This window comes from Melitaea cinxia, chromosome 15 (assembly GCF_905220565.1).
Source record: "Melitaea cinxia chromosome 15, ilMelCinx1.1, whole genome shotgun sequence".
NCBI lineage: Eukaryota > Metazoa > Arthropoda > Insecta > Lepidoptera > Nymphalidae > Melitaea > Melitaea cinxia.
The window spans coordinates 15,635,520-15,658,244 of NC_059408.1; the positions used below are offsets into that span (position 1 = coordinate 15,635,520).

Sequence of the window (22,725 nt, forward strand, 5' to 3'; positions counted from 1 at the left end):
GCCTACATTCTACAGGGTTATATTTCGACTCCAAGAAAGGTTGGATTGCTTATTCTTCTTGTGGTAAATGGTTACATTATGGCTGCGCAGGAGTGGATGATAATGATGCCGAAGCAACATTCATTTGCGAGTTCTGCACTCTTGAATAGTCGAGAGAATGGCTATACCCCATCTTGCCCATTAGGCCCACCCCATCTTACCCGACCTATCGGGCATGATGGGGTGATATGTCATATTGTACATTTTGTTATATTATTAACAATTCTATGGTGCTGTGTTCCTGATTTAAATTTAATATGTAAGATTGATAACTACAAGCCTGATTAAGAATAAATATGATTATAAAACCATGAACCCCTACGATTTCTGGAGCTTTAAACCTTAACTACCCCATCTTACCCGGTGTTCCCCTAATTTGAATTAACGTTCTAAACTGGCGAAATATGGAAATACATAATGAAAGTGTCAGCTCCGATACGGGGCTAGAATTTTGCTCCCATATTTAAAAATTAAAAAGTTCTGGCAATCACAAAATCAAAACATAAAGTAAAGGCATAAGTAATAATAAAAACAGTACATTTAATTGTACACCAAAAACAGAAATAACACATAGCAAAGAAAGAAAGACTAAAAAACGCAATAAGGAAGAAAAATATGTGCAGTAGCACAGCGTGATTTTTTGCTGCCCATGCCCACTGAAAATTTGTCGCCCCAACTAAATCATTTAATTTCCTTCTACCAAATTAATTAAACACACTCATTGCAAGCATAATTAATAAGTTATGACAACTTTCTTATGTCAGAAATTCTCAAAAACTTGTTGTTTCCGTTGAAATAATATTTATATACATTAAAATTATGTTAATTAAGTCAATACAAGCTTATGATTCTTGTTTTCGGCATAATTTAAACAATTTTTATTACGTGTCCTATACCCAAATTTCTATTTCGTGTCCTATACCTAAAGGTTGTCTGGAAGAGATCGCTCTTTCAGCGATAAGACCGCCTTTGTACATCTTTTATTTTATGTTTTTTTTTTTTGTTGTTTCTTTTAATGGTGTACAATAAAGAGTATTATTATTATTATAATTAAAATGACGAATAATAATAATAAATAAAACGACGATGCTTTTGAAGCCTATTTTAATAAAGCTATTTTTGATTTTGATTTTGATTTTGAGCCTGATCGAAATCTTGCTGACTTTTTGCCTCAGTTTGTGTATAAATGTAGTCGATCACAATAAATACTAATCGAAAATGCTAACAAAATTTGAAAGAAAACTTTACAGTGGTAAAAAAAACTTACTTTGATGTCCAAAACCAATTGCACACGCAACTATTTTTTGGTTGACGACAGCGTAAAGTTAGGAGTGAAAGTATGTGCATCGATGCAGCTATAGAACAAATATGGTGTTGATTCGGAATTCTTTTTATTTTGGGGGTAATTCGAACCCTTTCATGTCACCTACGTTTGTTTGCCACAACTGATTTCTTGTAACCTCTTCCCTAAGCTTGTTTGCCGATCTAGTTATATAAAAAATCTGAAAACATCTTACTCTTGGGCAAACGACTCTTCTCCACATAAGAGAAGGATTAGAGCTAAATCCATAATGCTGCTCCGCTATGGTGTTTAACAGAGTCATGTTTTGTGCAATGCGGAATATGGGCTAGCATATTAATTTGTAAATATATTTAAGTACCTCTCACGTTTAAATATCGAATATTACAATTAAGGTTCAGTTCCCATGTGGTACTTCTCACTCCTTTTTGTCGGTATAAAATACTTGTTTACAAAGTTAGCATCCGGACTCATTCCTAGATCCACGCGTGCTTAAGACACCCATAAAATATCTCGCTTGTTCCACTGACACTGTAATTATGACATACTAGCTGTGACCCCGTAGTTTTGTACTCGTAAGACTTCAATATAAGATCCTTTTTCTATTGTGGGCTGGTGAGTGTATCACATTTCCTGGTGGAAGTAATAATGCTTGTCATACATCAGAGAAACGTGCGTGTTAAAAAAAATAAGCTGATTTCCCAGAAGACTAAGGCAAATGTAAAATTTTATTGACATACCGAGATAACAAGAGTTGGCGCCATATATTCGGAGATGCTTCGGACGCTACGCAAATACCATGTGTACGCAGAGTTGTCAACGATTGACTTAAAAACTTGCCTAGGAAATGTAAGTTTGAAACGCTAATTTAGTAGCTGCTTTAATCGAATTGATATTTATTTCTTATATTGGTAAATACTAGCTAAACCTAAGAGCGCGTTCCCACTATGTCGTAACGATTAATTTATCATTGGATGACTGTCGTCTCTAGCTCTTCCATTATAACGATTGTTTGTCGTCAAATTTTTTTATCGCTTAGCGACTATCGTATTTAGCTGTTCCCATTGGATCGCGATGACATTTTATCGTTTCACGGCAGTCGCTTTGTCGTTTACACATCATTAGCAAGCTACAAATCTACAGTCGCCTCTACGTTCTCTTGGGGATCAGTAGTGCGTTTATGCTTCTGAATTCAATGAAGGAAGAGGAAATTTCAATAATGTATTACTTTTTGAAAATTAATTTGAAATGTTTACGACGAGACGATATTTTTATCGTGGCTACGATAGATTTGCCGTCACGATTTAATCGTAATGATTTTTTTTCGTTTTTTAACTGTCGTGCTAGCCGTTCCCACTATTATGACAATATGTCGTCACTGCAAAAAAATGTCATAGGCGACAGTAAATCGTGTCGTTCTACATGTAAACACCTCCATTTAAACATACCAGCCATGACACTTAAAACTATACGATTATCCTTCGTCACGACAAAGTGGGAACGCGTCCTAACACGATACAGTATAAGTAACTTGGAAAGAAATATTTAAAAATACAAGGAAACAAAAGTAAACATTCCATAAGACAAAAATAAATTATTAATATTTAAACACTGTTGCATCTAATCTTATCGCTTATATCAACATTAGATTTGAGATAACAACACGTTTAATTAACAAATATAAAAATTTCATCAGACGATATAAATTTGTTTCATTTTGTTGAACACAAATTTTTATTGAAATGTGTTTTTCAGTTTTCTAGTTTTTACAGCAATATTCCCAAGGGAATTGGAAATTACGCGAGTGAAACTGCAAGTCGAAACTAGAAAATACGCTACGCTTTAACCTGTAATATCCCACTGCTGGGCATGCACTTCTTTCCCCATACAGAAGAAGGATGAAAGCTTAATCCACCACGCTGCTCCCATGCGGGTTGGCGGATATATTCTCTACTATGAGTAACGATCGCTATCAGGTGTATATGATAATAACCGGGGCCGATGGCTTAACGTGCTCTCCGAGGCACGGTGGGGAGACTCACAAGGACTGCACAAACACCCTGACCACGGTTAACATCTGGCATCTATCATCGGCCAATGCAAATGTTTGTCATGTTTGGGAATCGAACCCGCAACCGCCAGCGCAACAGCCACAAACCAGTGCTGTGACTATAACGCATCGTCAATATAAGTAAATAACTTACTTAACTTTAAATTTAACTACGTAAGATTGCCGGTGAAGACTGGATGAGGATTGTGGAAAATCGGGATGTCTGGTGCGAAGTTGAGGAGGCCTATGTCCAGCAGTGGACTGCAATGGGCTGAACTGAACTGAACTGAATTAAGGGTTATAGAATCCACAAAAGTATCTCTTTGAGTTGTAACGTATTTTGAGCTAGTCTGTTTTTTTTCTTTCTTTGATTTTGATCAATCCGCCATCAATAAGCTATCCAGACGAGATGCTGAAGATATTCAAAGAATAATATAATGTCATGTATTTAAAAATTCAGTTCACATCCGCAGTTAAGTCCCACCTAACTTAATTTACTTTATTGCTAAGATTTCATATGCGGTTCGCGGACGACAGTTGCGTCTCTGCGAATTAAGCAAACTTGTTCAAAGAACTCACATATACAATCTTTGTGACAGTTAACAGAAAAGGTTATCCTCCGCGACGACGATGTCAATAAGCATTTGGTTAACAATGGTAAAATGAGATTCTTATTCAAATCAAATCGAATTGGGTATATATGTTCCTTTTTTTGAAAATGCTAGTGTATTTTCTGTTTGTGATTTTTTATAAATAAAAAAACAAGTGTACCTTAAACCACACGACTGAAGTAAAACTTACGAGACGTAACTCTCCCTCTCTCTATCTTTACTAACTTATATCTTCCTCTCAACTTCAGTTCGCCTCGCCCGATCACACTTTTCGTAACGCTCTGGTCGCGCATTCACCAGCTTACTTCCAAAGTCAAGCGTGCTTAAAGAAGTTTTACGTCAATAAATAACTACCAACAACGACAGCGTCACGTGCTTTCTGAGGAAATACGGGAGATCAACAAAGACAATAAGATACACAACCAAATATTTTCCCAGATAGAAATATCTATTCCAACGATATTTATGGAGTTTTTGCTCGTGACAAGAACATGCGTCAACGTCATAATTAATATTAAAATTGAAAGTGATTCAGTAATCACTATCATTAGCATTTACTTTGTACTGATCACACTTTTATTTGGCGATCGAATGCTACTTACTTTTTTGCCTGTTTTGTTTCTATACTTTTTCGATTACTTACTTGACATAGATTTCTAAAATCGCATTAACAAATCCATTGATCGAGCGATCAAACAAACAACTTATTTTCTTATATAAACGTAGTTGGATATCGACCTAAAAAGAATCAAACTATAAATCCAACAAATGAGCAAAGGCCTTTTTTACATAATAATAATAATAATAATAATAAATACACTGTATTGTACACCACAAAGAAACGTTAGAAAAAAAAAGTGATAGATACAAAGAAATATGTACAAAGGCGATCTTATCGCTGATAAAGATGAATGCTGATGATAGAATGATTTCTTCCAGACAAGCTTTGAGTATAGGACAGGCTTTAGAAAAAGAGTCTTAACTCGTATACATATTCGTATAGGGGAGAAAAAGGGTCAGAATTTAATCTATTACGCTGCTCAACAGCGGGTTGGCGATAATTTCATATCGCTGACTTGACAGCAATAATTTCTGAGGGATAATGTAATCGGTTCCATTTGATCTCTTACACTTGTAAGAGATCAAATGGAACCGATGACTTTAGGTAGTCTCCGAGTTACGATAGAAAAACCAACATGTACTTGCAGTACATTCAAACAGATAATATTTGAATACACTCAAGCAACCACAGGCTTTAAGGCGACTACTCACGACGCTAGAGCCTAGTCGCCAGAACGTCGGTCACGGTTTTGTTGCTTATTGTCCTACAGAGAAGAACCTAAACCTTACCGAAGATAATAGTAAAATAATTGAGTTAGAGCGAAGATAGAGTCGCAAACGAAAAAAAAAACCGACCTCAATTACACCGACAAGTATAACAATACAACGTAAGTAGACGAAAAAAATTAACAAACGCACTTGTCGTCACTACGATTTTCGGGGGTTCCCCTCGATTCTCTGGGATTCTTTCCTTACCATGGTACCACCCTTGGGATATCTTATTTCCAATACAAAAATAATTATCAAAATCGGTTCATAAACGACGAAGTTATCCCTGAAGATACATTATATATATGTAAAATAATTCTCTGTTTCAATACGATACGGTAATCACTTACCAATTACCATGATGTAGGCCGTATCCTTGTATGTTGCACTTGTCGCTTAAAAATAAAACAAAATTAGGTATTATATAGAAAAAGTTGTCTAAAATTATCATCAACTTACTGGTTTGCACTTAAATATTAATGTTTACGGTGAACGCCGTCATGTACAAACCCGGTAGATCTGGATTAGAATTTTAAGCAGACGGAACAGAAATTCAAGGAAAATGTTAGGAAGTGAAACTGTGTAACAGTTGTGAATTATAATACAGAGCAATTTATAGCTTGACTTATGAAATATTACAGCTCGTAAAGTTATATTAAGCTTAAACATATTTAAAGTTAGGTACTTGTTCTTGTTAACTTCACTGCTGATGGAGACTATCCTGCAAAAGTATACATTCTTTTCAATGAAATATTAACATGTTTGGCACTATTTCTGAGAAAGAAATGTATTTCTTTAGTTAAATGTTTAGCTTTTTCTATACTAGTGAACCGCCCCGGCGTCGCACGGGTGCGAAAAAAAATCTATCAGTGTTCCTCTACTATATTGCATGTATTATACATATAAACCTTTCTCTGGAATCACTCTATTTACTAAAGAAAACCGCATCAAAATCCGTTACATAATTTTAAAGATCTAAGCATAGGCACAGACAGCGGGAAGCGACTATGTTGTTTTTGTATCCACTTCTGTAAAACAAGGTATCATCTCATTCATACTTACAGCATCGAACGTTCGCGAAACCTCTTTACACACAGACATATATATATATATATGCTTAAGCCTTTCGTATATGTATGTATATACGAAACGATATTGACTCAGCGTCATTATAGCTAACAAATTAAACGGTTGTCACCTGCTATGACAATTCGAAAGTGATGATATCCTTGAGAAAGTTAAATATTGGACGTGGTGCATTAGCGCGCCGCGGATCGGCTCTGACGGCGCGCCCACAGCTTTCTAGAGACACTGCATCTCACAAGTGGACCGCTACGTGACCCACGTGCTAACCACTTCATTTTACCAATATCATAAAATTGCACTATTTTAAGCTGTTTCTTTTTAATGTCGTTTACTGTTTTGATTCGGTCTCGATGTTTCCTTTTTTTGCTGTAAATACAGTCACGGTACCTATCAATTTAAATAAATTATGTACTTTTGTCAGCTAAGCTTCGCTTTTAATACAAAGACTCCAAGAATATATTTTATACGTTCTAAAGCTTGCGTATTCCAAATAAATATATATGCTTGAAAATATGTAACAATAAATATAATTATGTTGTAATATGTACCATACACATCCAAAATATTTTCATTTGAAATTACGTAATAATATTTGCTGTTGTATTAAATTAAATGACCTATTACATTTGTGGAAATTTACTCAAACGTGACATCATCTCATAATTTTAACAAAATTTCGTAACACTCTATAATTTGTTAAAATAGATTGATAGTAAATATTCCTAAAAATAAAATTGATAATAATATGCGTTAAAACTTACGTAAGTAGATATACGCTACGTGCTAACTACGTATTACTAATAAGGGGCCATCGAATAATTACGTCACACGAATTTCCTTGTGAAGTCGTTGTCATAGATGGTCTTATTTATGAAACCGCCTTAGTGTGACGTCAAATATTTTGCAATTTTACATCAATCAATTCATAATCATCGTCATCATCACTTCAGCCTATCGCAGTCTACGTGTATTGTGGCCTTCACAAGTTCGCGCTAAAAATGGCGTGAACTCATGTGCGTTGCTCATGGTCACCACGCTGGCAGGCGGGTTGGTGACCGCAGGGCTGGCTTTGTCGCACCGAAGACGCTGCTGCCCGTCTTCGGCCTGTGTATTTCAAAGCCAGTAGTTGGATGGTTATCCTGCTATCGGTCGGCTTTTTAATTTCCAAGGTGGTAGTGGAACTGTGTTATCCCTTAGTCGCCTCTTAAGACACTCACGGGAAGAGAGGGGGTGGCTATATTCTTTACTGCCGTAACCACACAGCCGAATAAATTATCATTAATATACATCACATCAGTAATATCAGTTTCGACATTATTTTTATTACATCACATATTATCAGAATTCTGAGAATTTGATGCCTTGAAATTGTACAAACCAAAAAAACTTAATAACTTAAAATTGTGCATATTGTTACCTATTTAAATTTAAATGTTTTAGTATTAATTTTCAAAATTCATATAATACAGCTTTAAACGTAACTTAGAAATAATATATAATGCATTTGGATTTAGAATCTTACATAATGAAAGAACTTTAATGAAGAGATGTCGATTGACTGCTACATGTAAAGATACTGATGGTTTGGTTTTCTTTGGTTTGTTGTTGTATGGATTAATTAGTTGTACAACTTTCTTCAATGTTTGTATGTATTTTAGATGCCTGATGATGGTCCAATAAAGGATCGAAACGTCGCATGAATTTGCAATTAGTGGTTTGATTGGCACCTTATGTCCACTTCCCTGTGAACCGTAAAAGAGTACTTATAGCAAATGGACGCAACGATAAATAATTATTTTTATTTTCATTTAAATTATTTTTCAACAAAATCAACATCAAGTATTATTTGTCTGTAGTCACTTATAAGGTAGTTAGGTCTTCCTTACTCAGGCTGCTCTAAATTTCGAGTAAGATAACTAACTATATAGAATAAGAGATTGCTGAGCACTAACTCAATATAGATATAGAAAATCATCGACAAGGCGTTGATGGAACGGTTACATCACTGACTGTTGCGCTAACTGTCGCGGGTTCGTTGCCCGCTTATGTTAAGCTTTTGGATATATATCTAACATGATGTGGGCGTTTGTGCTTATGTATTGCGGGTGTCTCCGGACCCTAAAAACAGGAGTAAGTCATAGTGGAGGCTGGCGAGTGCGAGGCCTTTATTTTTATTTTTTTAGTTTTTTATATAACTAGGTCGGCGAATTAGCGTACGGCTCACCTGATGGTAAGTGATCGGCGTAGCTTATAGACGCCTGCAACACCAGTGGCATTGCAAGCGCGTTGCTGACCCTATCCCCAATCCTCCCAGGAGCTCTGGTCACCTTACTCACCTACAGAAACACAATACTGCTTGAAAACAGCATTATTTTGCTGTGATCTTCTGTAAGGTCGAGGTACTACCCCAGTCGGCTGCTCTATATTTTGAGCAGGAAATTTCCTGCCGTGCTCTACCTCAGTTTTGTATTTATTTGTCTATTTTAGCAATCGGTCGAATCGAAATCACCACTTTGAATCCAGAACAGAATTTTTAATTCATCTTCAACCGCTTAAAGGAACATTAAAGCATAAGGATATTGAAAAGGAAAGTGTGAAGGTTACTTAAAGATCTTGTTTATTAGTTGTAGGTAAATAAAACGCAGTAAAAGGCGAGCGAAACGAAATAAACTTTCACATAATTTCACTCGACAATAACAAGCTTAATATCGTTTTGCGATCAGGTGATAAGACTTAATTCAATGACTTGTTGGTGCTGAAGTTACGGTAATTGGCTCTGACGGTTTGTGGTCTCGGGTTTGATCACAACTACGTTGCTTTGATCACACTCACTCAATCTCGTTGAGTGTGAGATGTATCTAAATATTTGCTTTTAATTTTATTTTTAATTGACTTCAAAAAAGGAGGAGGTTACTCAATTCGACCGTATATTTTTTTTATGTATGTTCGAGGATAACTCCGTCGTTTATGGACCGATTTCGATAATTCTTTTTTTGTTGGAAAGGAGATATCCCTAGTTTGGTACCATGATAAGGAAACCAGGATCTGATGGTGGGATCCCAGAGAAATTGAGGGAAACTTAAAAATTGGCATAACTTTTACTGGGTGTGGCGATTTTGATAATTTTTAATTTAATCGAAAGCCGATGTCATGTGGTCACGTTAAAATTTTTTAACTAATTTATTAAGTAATCTTTGATAATACGTATTTACTTGACTAATTTTTCTTCTAACTACGTTGTATTACTTGTCGATGTAATTGAAGTCGGTTTTTTTCGTTTGCCTGCAAACACAATTATTAGTAATAATTTTAAAATATTTAATTTTATAATTATACAATAATATATACATATAACAATTTATATATGGTAAGTTGATTCATAGTTTAATTTATTTATATTCAGAAATTATAGTATAATAAATTTAAAAAAAAAACTTATAGAACAATTTAATTAATACTTAATAAATTTTAATTCGAGTTTCGAAAGCTTGGTGTTTTTGTATGAACAAAAAGAGCAAGAACTCCTGAAAATTAGATTTTTGCGAAACAATAGTTTATTGTCATTTTAATTGGTGAGAAAGCAATTCAGTAATATACATGTATCTAACATTCGGTTGTTTGATATGTTAGGCACGTCTTTGAAATCGGAGTGTTAATGAGGATGGAAAAAAATATTAAAATTTTACTCCCTTTTTACATAAACAACTTAAGCTTGTCAAAAACTGGTAATTTTTTCTTTAAATAAATCTCCGTATCGCATGTTTTCGGATTTTCCTTAACGTCATATTGTAAACTAGCTGTGACCGCGACTTCGTCTGCGTTGAATTAAACAAAAAAGTTATTCAGTTCAGTTCACATAGTCATAAAATAAATAAAAGTAATCTAAGTTACTCTTTATTACATCAGCTGGTAGATACCAGTAAAAGTCCCGTCAAAATCGGTCCCGCCGTTTCAGAGATTATCTGGAACAAACAGACAGACAAACAGACAAAATTTGTAAGAAAATATTTTGTTACATATACCTTGTATACATCCAGATACATTTAATAAAAAGCGGTTATTTTAGTAGTACAAATAGACAGTCCAATTTTATTTATTTGTATAGATGAGTACATGGTATATACCTATATATCATTACATGGTTACAGTACATGGTATATACCTATTAATTTACTCGTAAACCGATTTTTGTATTTTAGAAAGTTGTTTCGACATACATATTTTTTTTTGTAAAGTCAAAACCGATTTTGCGTTGAAACTGGAAGATTGTCACTATAGTCGGCAGACTGTTTGTCACCTCTCCACCAATCTAAATAGCACGGTAGTCATATTTTTTGTCGCTTACCACTTAATCTTTGAAAAAAATATCAATTACTAGCTGTGGCTGCGATTTCATCCGCGTTTTTTGGTATTTACATGTTCAACGTGATTCTTTAAATTAGCATAACTTTTTTATTTATGAACCGATTGACATGAAACAAACACTAAATGTTAAGTTACGCTCACTCCAATATCTTTGTGAAAATTATATCTAAAATGGATAAGCCATTTCTGAGATTAGCATGCACAAATGCACAGATAATCAGACAAAAATTCTAACAATCATTATTTTAGGTGCTATTTGCGTTGACAAAGGTCCCAAAAATATTTTTTCTCATATATCTTCTATTTACAGACAGCGATCCGTTACATTTTTACTATATGTATTGATAAGAATGATTTTCTATATAAAAGTCTGTTTGCGATGAACGTTGTGCTCTCCGAGGCGTTGTGGGGTGACACACAAGGATAGACATTCAAGGAAAGGAATAGCTGTACAAATGCAAATATACATCCCGAACAGGATTCGAACCCGCAAACCATCGGTGCTTTGAGCGACCACTCACACCACTACACAGAGTTGTTCTTATATAACAAATATTGTTAAATTTTGATAGATCAGCTTGACAATACTTAATACTGACCTGTAACATACTACCTTATAATGTAATGTATGTCATAATGACGTAATAACAATTTTCTTATTTGAAAATCTTAACAAACACATACCTATATGAAAATAATTAACCACTGAAATACGATTTAAATAGCAGAGCTATGTTCCGGTCATCGTTAAAGATTCTCGGGCCCTTTAGCAAATGTATATTGATGAGTTGTAGGTCACATTAGTGTATGAATAGGCGTAGAATAGAATGCTTTGACAACTTCGTAAAATGTTTTGAAAGGCCCATTTATATGTTCCTGGTCGTGACTGAACTGACGACATCGCTTAAGAGCCTAAGACTAGAGAATCATATAATATAAGAAAATAAACTGCACTTATTACCTTTTATGACTCGTAATTTGATGTTTTACTAAGTACTTACATATAAATTGGTTATAAAAATAACGGCTTGAGAGGGGTCGGGGGGAGAAAATAGGCAGAGAGAATGAGAGAAAATAAAAGATTGAAAAAAGAATGAGTTAACTAATGACAGTTTAAATCAGTCAAGTAAAGTTAAGCTCTACGTAAAACTATTTTTTTAAGAATAGATATAAATTTTCCCTAATTTAACTGTAAACATTAAGTGCGTTTCCCTTATTTACATAAGAACTATTATAGAATATAAATTATATTGCATCAAACAGTGCTGTGTTAGTTTTGTATTAGGAAAACCCCAGATTGTTGATTTAAACATTTATAAATACACTTAGCACTCGTTCTGGTGCTAACCTCGTTGTTTTCAAAACTTGATTAATTAAATAGAAGAATTTTTATATAAAAAAAAAATGTTTTCCTTTTTTTATTCATAATTGTATGTTTAGCTTTTTTCTGCCTTATAGTATGTTACGAAAAAAGTACAATTAGAAACTCGTTAATGAAAAGGCTAATTTGTCAATCACGTTTTAGCAGGTAATTTTTACAATCAGATTATTTTTTATAACATTAGAGTGGCAAGAGTTGAGCGGTTTTTTGAGGTTTAAGGTAATGTTATGTTAGGTATTTCTTACTGTGCCCTATATCAGTAAATAATACAAGTTTAATTTTTTTCAAAGGTGTTTTATTAAAAAGAAAACGAGTGTGCTTTTGACCACACGACTGACGTAAAACTTCTTTAGCTACGTCTATCTTATATCTCCCTCTCAACTTCCGTTCGCCGCGCCCAATCACACTTTTCGTAACGCTCTTATCAAGCATTCACCAGCTTACTCCCAAAGTCAAGCGCGCGTACAGAAGTTTTACTTCAAAAAGTTATTCATGTTTGGCGATAAGGTTTCTTAATTTATTCCAAAATTCATCTGGTCGCTTATCATCCCACGACAAGTATATCTTCGTCTTCAATAAGAATTTCAAAGTAGTAGTTAAATATTTGCTTTCCACGTTGCCTATTCTTATTAGCACTAACGGATCATATGACGTTCCGTCTTCTAGAAACAACCTGTGGTACTCAGCCAACTGCGTCTCCCATCTACACCACGTAGATTTCGCAAAGCCATTACTTATTATTAATATTACATATCTACTTTCATTTATACTACCTAATATGGCTTCAGATATAAATGATCCTATTTCAAAATCTCTTTCGTAAATGCACAGCTTTAAATGGGGCGGAGAGCGTTCTAATTGATTTACCATTTCCAAAACGAACTCCCTATCTTCGTTGCAATATGACACAAAAGCGTCGTACTTGTGACAAATTTTCTGTACACCACTCACTTTAAGTGATTTCTTTATAAATTTTCTTCCTAAAGCTAGTTTAGCTAAGAATAACCAATATGTTATATATATTTTATATTTATATATAAGTATTATAATTAAAATTAGTAATACAACAGTTACTACCGATGGTGTTGTCCATATTATAATCGTTAGGTTTGAAATCCTCTCAAACATCAAGCACCGCAGGGCTTTAATTGAAGATAAAAATTCTGCCACACTTTTGTCCTCCCACACTTGTGGACTACTGCATAGAAATTTAGACTGACGAAAAAAATTCTTGACGGAATTAGAACCATTAGTTTGTAACCATGTATAAGATTTGAACATCGAGGAACAGTCACATATAAACACGTTGTCCATCAGATCTATTTCGACTGTAAAGTTACCTTTATTTTCTAGCAAATAATCGAAATCTTGAATCATGCTAATAGTGAGGTGAGAAATTTTGTTGTCAGTTAAATATAGGCTATGAAGTCTCAATCCAGACAGTAAAAATATAGGTTTCCACCAGGATACTATGAGATTTTCACTTAAATCTAACACTTGCAAACATTTCAAGGGTTTTAATAATTCGGTACTTATATAGAATAATTCATTATTTCTTAGTATTAAATGAGTAAGATTTGGCATCATTTCGAATATGTTGTCCTCGTCAAGGAAGTACTTTATACCACAATTCTTTAGTATCAATATCTTTAATTGGTTCAAACCTTCAAATTGGCCACTAGTTAAATTATCATTTGCAGTTAGTGGATTGTTTGCTAAGTTTAATATCTCTAAATTTTTCATTGGCTTAAATGTTCCTCTTCCGATGTGATATATAGTACCGTTTTCTAGATTCAACATTTTTAATTTCTCGAGTCCAAGAAAAGTATAATCAAATATTGATTTTATTCTATTAAATGCTAGGTTAAGAACTTTTAGTTCCTTGCACATGAGAAACGCCCCTCTATCGATTTCGTAATACATAGGGTTTGATGCAGTACCTTTATTATATGACATATCTAAAAGCACAAGTTGTTGGTTCGATATATTCTTCCAATGTATTCCTGGTAAATTATTTCCACTTACTAATAAAATTCGGAGATCTGGAAATTTTATTGGGTCGAAAGCATTTGGACCAATAGACATAACGCTAACGCTTTGCAGCTCCAAAACCTTTAAATGTGGCATTTTTGGAAATGTATCGTCGGTAATAATTTCAAATTGGTTGTTAGATAAAGTTAGTCTTTCGAGTGTTGTATTTGCAATGATCTCCATTAGCCGTCTTGGTGGGTATTTACGAAAGCCCATGCTGTTCAAGTCCAGACGAGTTAAACTTCTGTTATTTCTTTTTAAACTTAAAAGAAAGTCACCTATTATGGTTGAATTCATATCATTCTCGCCAATACTTAACTCTTGAAGGAATTCCAAGGGTAAAAAACTATTAGGATGTATAAAATCGATGCGACATAATGTTATATCGAGTCTTTTTAATGGAGAGCCTCGCATTGGCTTGAATGCGTTTTCAGGTATTTTTTCTAAGGCGTTTTCTGATAAATCCAAGATTTGTAGAGACGGCAGTTTCGAAGGTTCGAATGCTGGTGTTATTTGTAAAATATTAGCAAAGCCATTGCTTACTAAGTTTAGATTTTTAAGGCTCCTTAGACCATTAAATGTACCTTCAAGAATTATGTGAAGCTTAGTGCTGTAAGAAATGGAAAGACTTTCTAGTGTAGTTAGATTACGAAATAATCCTGGTTGTAGATACTTTAATTGATGGTTTGCTTCAATCTTTAAAGTTTTTAGGTAATATAATGAATCTAGTTCGCCAACACGAATTTCTGGTAAAATTGTGGTCCTGACTACAAGTACTTCGCTACGTTTCCGTACCTGAAATAAAAACACATAATATAAAAATGAACATGACAAATGACTCGGTAGCACAATTTTCTGTAATAGATTTGAAAATTTGTTTCGAAATATTTTCTCTAATTTAAAATACAGACTCGTTTACCGTCGTCTCATTTTCTCTAGATAAACACGCTTCAGCCTGTAATATCCCCCTACTGGGCATAGGCCTCTTTCCCAATGTAGGAGAAAGATCGGAGCTTAATCCATTGCGCTGCTCCAATGCGGGTCGGCGGATATATTCCCTACTATGAGTAACGATCGCTATCAGGTGTACACGATAACAACCGGGACCGACTGCTTAACGTGCTCCCCGAGGCACGGTGGGGAGACCCACAAGGACTGCACAAACACCCAGACCACAGCAAACACCTGTATGGCCAATACAAATGTTTGTCATGTGCGGGGATCGAACCCGCAACCGCCAGCGCAACAGGTACAATCCATGGCTGTAACCGTTGCGCCAATGCGGCGTCTAGATAAACACATCGGAACTCAATCTTTTATCCTTAGTATTACTATTTCATTTTAATACACTATTTTATTTTCTAGAGAGATGTACGTTTGAAAAAAATAAATAAAAAATAATAACTCTTTATTTCAAACCAAGGTCCATATTGGGTTAGTAAAACAAAACAAAACATAATGGAAATATCAATGAAGGAAATATAAATTAAAAATAAATCAAAAATCAAAAAATAAAATAAAAATTGTATTAGCAGACAAAAATAAACAGAAAACAAAAAAAATAAAAATAAAATGAACTTATAAACTAGGTAATTAAGGCCAAATTAAAAATAACAATAATTAAAATTAACTGAGGCTAAAAGTGTGCAACAAATATATCAAGGAAATAAGGAAATGAAAGAAATCGAGGAAGTTTACTTTAGCGAATACACTAGTCATACTTAAAAGTGAAAATAATGAGACACATGTTAAAAAATAAGTAGCTCGTCCGGGACATGCGTAGTTACGTTCATAAATAAATGACGTAAATTATTTGCAAGATGATAATATCTTTTTACTGTTTAGACAGAATTAGATTTACGAAGTTTACTACAAGCCGTTGTGTGATAAGAAGAGAATTTGTACGCGATGTTTCATTGAGAAGTAAACCAATTTTTTTATATATATCAACTTATACCAGTCAGTCAGTTCAGCCTTAGGTAGTTATGACATACCCGTGAAACTGATGACTGACCAAAAATCAGTTTGACCTATTTGAAAAGGTCTCGTTAAAATTTATAAAATCGTTAAAAATTACCTATGTCGTATTATTTTTTTTTAACTAAAAATTCCAAGATTTCTACAGGAATGGCATTATGAGGTTACTACCTAAAAGATGGCAACAATGAATTTGCATATAAAATACGAAAAAATTCTTTAGTATACTAACACTATACTTTAAAATTTTCTGAACAACATTCAAGTCAAAAGGGTTTTTAACACTATCTAAACTTACTGTCTATTTCTTTCTGAAATTAGTATTATCTGCTTGTGTTATGCAAATGATAATTATTGTGTAAGGCTAGTTCCAGATATTGAAGTGTTTGCATAAAACACACAAAACAAACACGGGTACAAGCGAAAGTAATTACGATAATATGAGACGCTTATCATAAAAAGGATCAAGTTGTACAGAATTTTCCATACAATTCTTATAAATATTCTGGATTTCGGCTAATAAATGATACGGTTCCTGAATTACCTTTTAATAATTACAATTTCTGATAGATAATGGAAAAGGCAAGTAGCAAAATCTTGAACTTGTACCATGTGCTGATGATGAGCCCTGATAAACTGCTTTAGGTAGGGAACCATTGTGACAGATGTAATAATTGTTCAAAATAAAGCTCGCTTCCTGAATCATACTGAAGTAAATCAATTCGTCCGACTTATTTTAAGTAGTTTAGGTGATTTAAAATAAAATAAAAATACCAACCTTTGGAAATCTCTGACATTCATAGTTGCCGAAGCAAACAATAATTTTACGATTTTTAGTAGTTCTACATATACACCCAGAAGTTTGATCCTTCCCTATTTCCACAGGGAGAGCACCTGCTACTTTGTCTTCTGGAGGATAGAGCATACTACGCGAAATCTCTTCGTAATCTTCTAGGATGTTGCACTTAATACAATGGAAATAAGATAACAACAACCATAGGGTACAACCTAACCACATGTCTCGGTTGTTAGCGCAATATTATCTGGAAAAGAAAATTAATTTTTATAATTATGTTTTCTCAAGAAAGGAAAAAAACTTCCTTCGATTACATCTTTAAGTTGACAAAAAATATTCAAGTAAAGAATTATAAAAGATTACTTAAAAAGTAATCATCTTTCAAAAATCATCAAAATCGGTATACCCAGTGACAAAGTTATGTGGTACAATACAATGTAGGTCAACGAAAAAATAGTAAAAGTAAATACGCATTATTCGATATAACTTAAAAAGAACTTGTCAGATCTCAATTAATATTAAATGGGATCGCATGTATGGGATCCCATGGGACACGCACCAACTTCAATTAAAAAAAAAATATCGAAATCGATCGAATCGATCACCCAGACAAAAATTCTGTACATAGAAAAATACAATCGAATTGCGAACCTCCTTCTTTTTTGGAAGTCGGTTAAAAGACACAAGGCAGTTATAGCTATTTGATAGATCGCAGGTGGTTGGCAGACTGCAGGGCCGAGGGAACACGATACTCTCAGAGAAAATAGCTTATGATAAATAAAAAATAAAATAAGAAAGAAAATTAGCTAATGCTGCTAGGTTTTATACAGCCAATGAGAGTTCTGGAAGCCAACATTTCCTTTATTTCTATCCACAGTTCGTCATATTCTCTTTTGCCAACGTTTGTGATTTCTTCAATTATGCAAAAATTATGGCTCACAACTTTCATTAAATACCTTACGTCGAGTTCTACTCTGTGTATTTTTATAAATAATAACAACATAATGATATATAACATAATAATATTGAACCATTTGATGTTGTCTGTTGTGTGGATACGGCAGTAAGAATATAGCCTACCATCTCTTCCCGTGGGTATCGTAAGAGGCGACTAAGGGATAACACAGTTCCACTACCACCTTGGAACTTAGAAAGCCGATCGATGGCGGGATAACCATCCAACTGCTGGTTTTGAAATACACAGGCCGAAGACGGGCAGCAGTGACTTCGGTGCAACAAAGCCAGCCCTGCGGCTACCAACCCGCCGGCCCAGCGTGGTGACTATGGGCAATAAACATAAGTTCACGCCATTTTTGGCGCAAACTTGTGGAGGCCTATGTCCAGCATTGGACTGTGATAGGCTGAAATGATGATGATGATGATGATGAACCATTTGATGGGAAATGTAGGCAAAGAATGATTTGACAAATCTAACGAATATTCGCTAAATAATTTTATCTACATGAACATAATTACGTATTTAATAACTATCGATCATAGATAGAATCGCGCATAACATTGTTAGCTTTTCTCGTTAAAACTACTTAGTGAAAGTTACTTTTTAGGATACAAATCATGTAATGTTTTTGTTCTTCCTTCTCATCGATGGTATCTTTAAAATATATTAAATCTTTTGGATCGACTATTTCTATATGATATTTTTTTCAAACATAACCTAGGCACAAAGTTTCAATTCAAGGTATTCTTTTTGCATTTTCATTATTACAATGAAATAACTGACCATGATGACGGGAGGACTACCATGGTCGCTGTAAAGTATCCGAAACGACGGGCATTTAAAAAACTTAATAAACCGCGATAAAATTTAAAAAAGTTATTTTTATTATTTTTTAATTTATTCGATAGGTACTCAAATATTTTGAATAAAATTATATGATATTTTTATAAACATTATTTATTTTTAGTAATTTCTTTATATCTTTCTGCTACTAAAATATATAGATATATAATATAATATATACAAATATATACTAGGTAAGTGTTACTAATTTGATCACCAAAAAATCTAATAAACAAACTCTTCAGATTGACAGATTTCAGACAGATTAATATTGTATGTTACACCTACTGCGTCATTAATATAAATAATAATTAAAGACGAAAAGCTGAACCGTACAAATATTAATTGAAGTATTTTCGTAAAATTTTCGAATATTAGATCTGTTCTTAGACAATGTGATCGCGATACTAAATTGCCGAAACTAAAACAATCTGTTAACATCGTCGCAAAGAAATTACCTTTTCTAAATACGTTTCTAGAAAAGGTGTTGCACCTTCGGTTTCTCTTCCCGTGGGTGTCGTAAGAGACGACTAAGGGATAATACAGTTCCACTACCACCTTGGAAATTATAAAGCCAACCGATGGCGGATAGCCATTCAAATGCTGGCTTTAAAGTGCGCAGGCCGAAGACGGGCAGCAGCGTCTCCGGTGCGACAAAGCTAGCCCTGCGGTCACCAACCCTGCCCGCCCAGCGTGGTAAGTACGGACAAAGCACACGAGTTCCCGCCATAATATTTCATGCAAACTTGGGGATGCCTATGTCCAGCAGTAGACTGCGAAAGGCTGAAGTGTCATGTGTGTGTAGGAAACCAAGGTTTTTCCTATTCTCCATAGGTGGACTCACACAAACACCCAGACTAGAAACAAAACAGGCGAATATCTGAAATAACAAATACTTGATCCTAGCGGTAATGGAACACGTGATTTTCGGTGTTAATAAAATCATCATTGTTACACCAGAATAGTTGTTAACTCTGTAACACACGTCTAGTCTATATAATAATAGGTGAAGCAAAAATTTTGGACCCCTTTTTACCAAAATTGCAGAATGATTAGGTTTTTTTTAAATATGCATAAAAATCATTACACACTACCATGTATTCGACACACAGACGTATGTATAATCTATTTGTTTATTATTATAGAAGTAAAGTCTTTGACAACAGAACCTTAATAATGTTAAAAGTTATAATTTAAATTAATTATGGTCGAATTTCGACCACTGTGTGACCACTATTTGTATATAAATACCCAAAAAATATTTATTTAAAAATGACATACGTTCAAAGTGTCTTCCAACTAAAGACATATTAAATGCTAAAGTAAACAATTATCTACTAACTGACAAACAAATAGAGCTGAAATTTTATATCTGATCTTTTTTCTGACGACATCAAATGTTTTAAAAATAGTCGTTGATGTAATTATAGCAAATATTGTTTTTGGCGGTAAAAGTTGTTCACGGCAATGACAAACAAAAACGCGTATTTGTTATAAAGCTAATTTGTCAATTTTTAACCGACTTCCAAAAAAGGAGGAGGTTCTCAATTCGACTGTATTTTTTTTTTTTTTTTTTTATGTATGTTACATCAGAACTTTTGACCGGGTAGACCGATTTCGACAAATTTTGTTTTAATCGAAAGGTGGTGTGTGCCAATTGGTCCCATTAAAATTTATTTGAGATCTAACAACTACTTTTCGAGTTATATCTAATAATGCGTTTTTACTTGACGCTTTTTTCGTCGACCTACGTTGTATTATACTGCATAACTTTCTACTGGATGTACCGATTTTGATAATTCTTTTTTTGTTGGAAAGGGGATATCCCTAGTTTAGTACCATGATAAGAAAACCAGGATCTGATAATGGGATCCCAGAGAAATCGAGGGAAATTCTTGAAAATCCGCAATAACTTTTTACTAGGTGTACCGATTTTGATAATTCTTTTTTTGTCGGAAAGAATATATCCTTAGTTTAGTACTATGATAAGGAAACCAGGATCTGATGATGGGATCCCAGAGAAATCGAGGGAAACTCTCGAAAATCCGCAATAACTTTTTACTGGGTGTATCGATTTTGATAATTTTTAATTTAATCAAAAGCTGATGTTTATCATTTGGTCACATATAAATTTTATCGAGATCTGATAACTACTTTTTGAGTAATCTTTGATAACGCGTAGTTGCTTGTCTATTTTTTCGTCGATCTACGTTATATTACTTGTCGATGTAATTGAAGTCGGGTTTTTTTCGTTTGCGAGCAAACACAATTATGTTATTTATTAATATTAGTGGTCGCCCAGTGGTCAAAATTCGACCATAATTCATTTAAATTATATGTTTGAACATTAAACAAGAGTAATACGTCATCATCATCATCACATCAGCCTATCGCAGTCCACTACTGGACATAGGCCTCCACAAGTTCGAGCCAAAAATGGCGTGAACTCATGTGTTTTGCCCATAGTCACCACGCTGGGCAGGCGGGTTGGTGACCGCATTGTATTGTATGATTGGTATTAATTCGTATGGGTGTCAAATACATGGTAGCGTGTGTACTGTTTTTTTTTTTATTTAATATATATTTTGTGCATAATTTTTAAAAATATTATCATTCTGCACTACTCATTTATATAAACTATAAGTGTGCGAAATTTTATACTCCTCCGTCCGCACAATTTTCGTAAAAATAGGCAAAAAGATTTTGCTTCGCGTATTAATATATGGATAATAATTTTTAAAGAGAAACTTTTTTGGAATCGTTGTGATTTAAAACTCGGTGAAATAAAAATGCGTCATGATAAAGAAACAAACACATAAATATATAAGATTACTAGCTGACCCCGCAAACGTTTCTTTGCCATATATGTTATTAACTCGCTTAATCCCCCCCCCCCCTTATAACTTAGGGGAATGAAAAATAGATGTTGGCCGATTCTCAGACCTACCCGATATGCCCACAAAATTTTATTAAAATCGGTCGAGCCGTTTCGGATTAGTTCGATGTTTAACACCATGACACGAGAATTTTATATATTAGAAGTCAGCGAGAGAATAAATTAGAATACATGTGTAATGTAGTGTTTGTGTCTTATTTATTTATTTATTATTATTTTATTTTACTTTTTTCATTTATTTTTTAGAGAGATTTATTTATTGTTTTTTTTTCACCGAGAAAAAAAAAAACTCTTGTACCCCGTGTAAACCTTACTGTTCAGAATTGCACACACACACTTTTTTAAACGGTTTTATTTAGCTCACCCCGTTTGTTTTATTTATTTTTTATTATTTATTCTTGGGTCAAATTTAGTAATTCAAATTTCACCCTCTTCCTGTCAACCGATTAATCTGAAATTTTGTATACACTTTGGATTTTGGTGACAATACAATTAAATTTATTCATTATCATTATAAATTCAAGATGGCCGCCGCTACAAAATGGCGGATAATTTATGTTTTATTAATCCCATCAATATGGGTATCAAATGAAAGGGCTCAACAAGCAGAATACAATATACTATAAAAAATTGAAATCCAAGATGGCGGCCGCTACAAAATGGCGGATAACGTAGGTTTTATCAATCCCATCAATATGGGTATCAAATGAAAGGGCTCAACAAGCAAAATACAATATACTATAAAAAATTGAAATACAAGATGGCGGCCGCTACAAAATGGCGGATAACGTAGGTTTTATCGATCCCATCAATATGGGTATCAAATGAAAGTGCTCAACCAGTATAATCAATGTACTATATAAAATTAAAATCCAAGATGGCGGCCTCTACAAAATGGCGGATAACTTAGGTTTTATCAATCCCATCAACATGGGTATCAAATGAAAGGTCTCAACAAGTAGAATACAATTTACTATGCAAAATTGAAATCTAAGCTGGCCGCCGCTACCAAATGTCTGATAACAATTTTTTATCAATCCCACCAATATGGGTATCAAATAAA

At 33.9% G+C, this 22,725-nt stretch overlaps 1 protein-coding gene across 1 annotated transcript; it reads right to left on the reverse strand.

Annotated features, from left to right (window-relative positions):
* Nucleotides 1-12,573: 12,573 nt before the first annotated feature.
* Nucleotides 12,574-17,187, reverse strand: LOC123660208 (toll-like receptor 13). Its single transcript, XM_045595308.1, has 2 exons — nucleotides 16,948-17,187; nucleotides 12,574-14,987 (listed from the first exon to the last, which is right to left on the reverse strand). The coding sequence occupies exons 1-2, from the start codon at nucleotides 17,185-17,187 to the stop codon at nucleotides 12,648-12,650; spliced, it is 2,580 nt and encodes an 859-aa protein (XP_045451264.1). The 3' UTR covers nucleotides 12,574-12,647.
* Between the last annotated feature and the right edge of the window lie 5,538 nt (nucleotides 17,188-22,725).

What these genes read in the sequence shown, in the direction of transcription:
- LOC123660208 (XM_045595308.1), bottom strand. Translation starts at nt 17,187, where the DNA reads ATGTGGTTAGGTTGTACCCTATGGTTGTTGTTATCTTATTTCCATTGT. An exon ending in AATGTCAGAGATTTCCAAAG is followed by an intron (nt 14,988 to 16,947) that starts GTTGGTATTTTT and finishes TTTTTATTTCAG; the next exon opens with GTACGGAAACGTAGCGAAGT.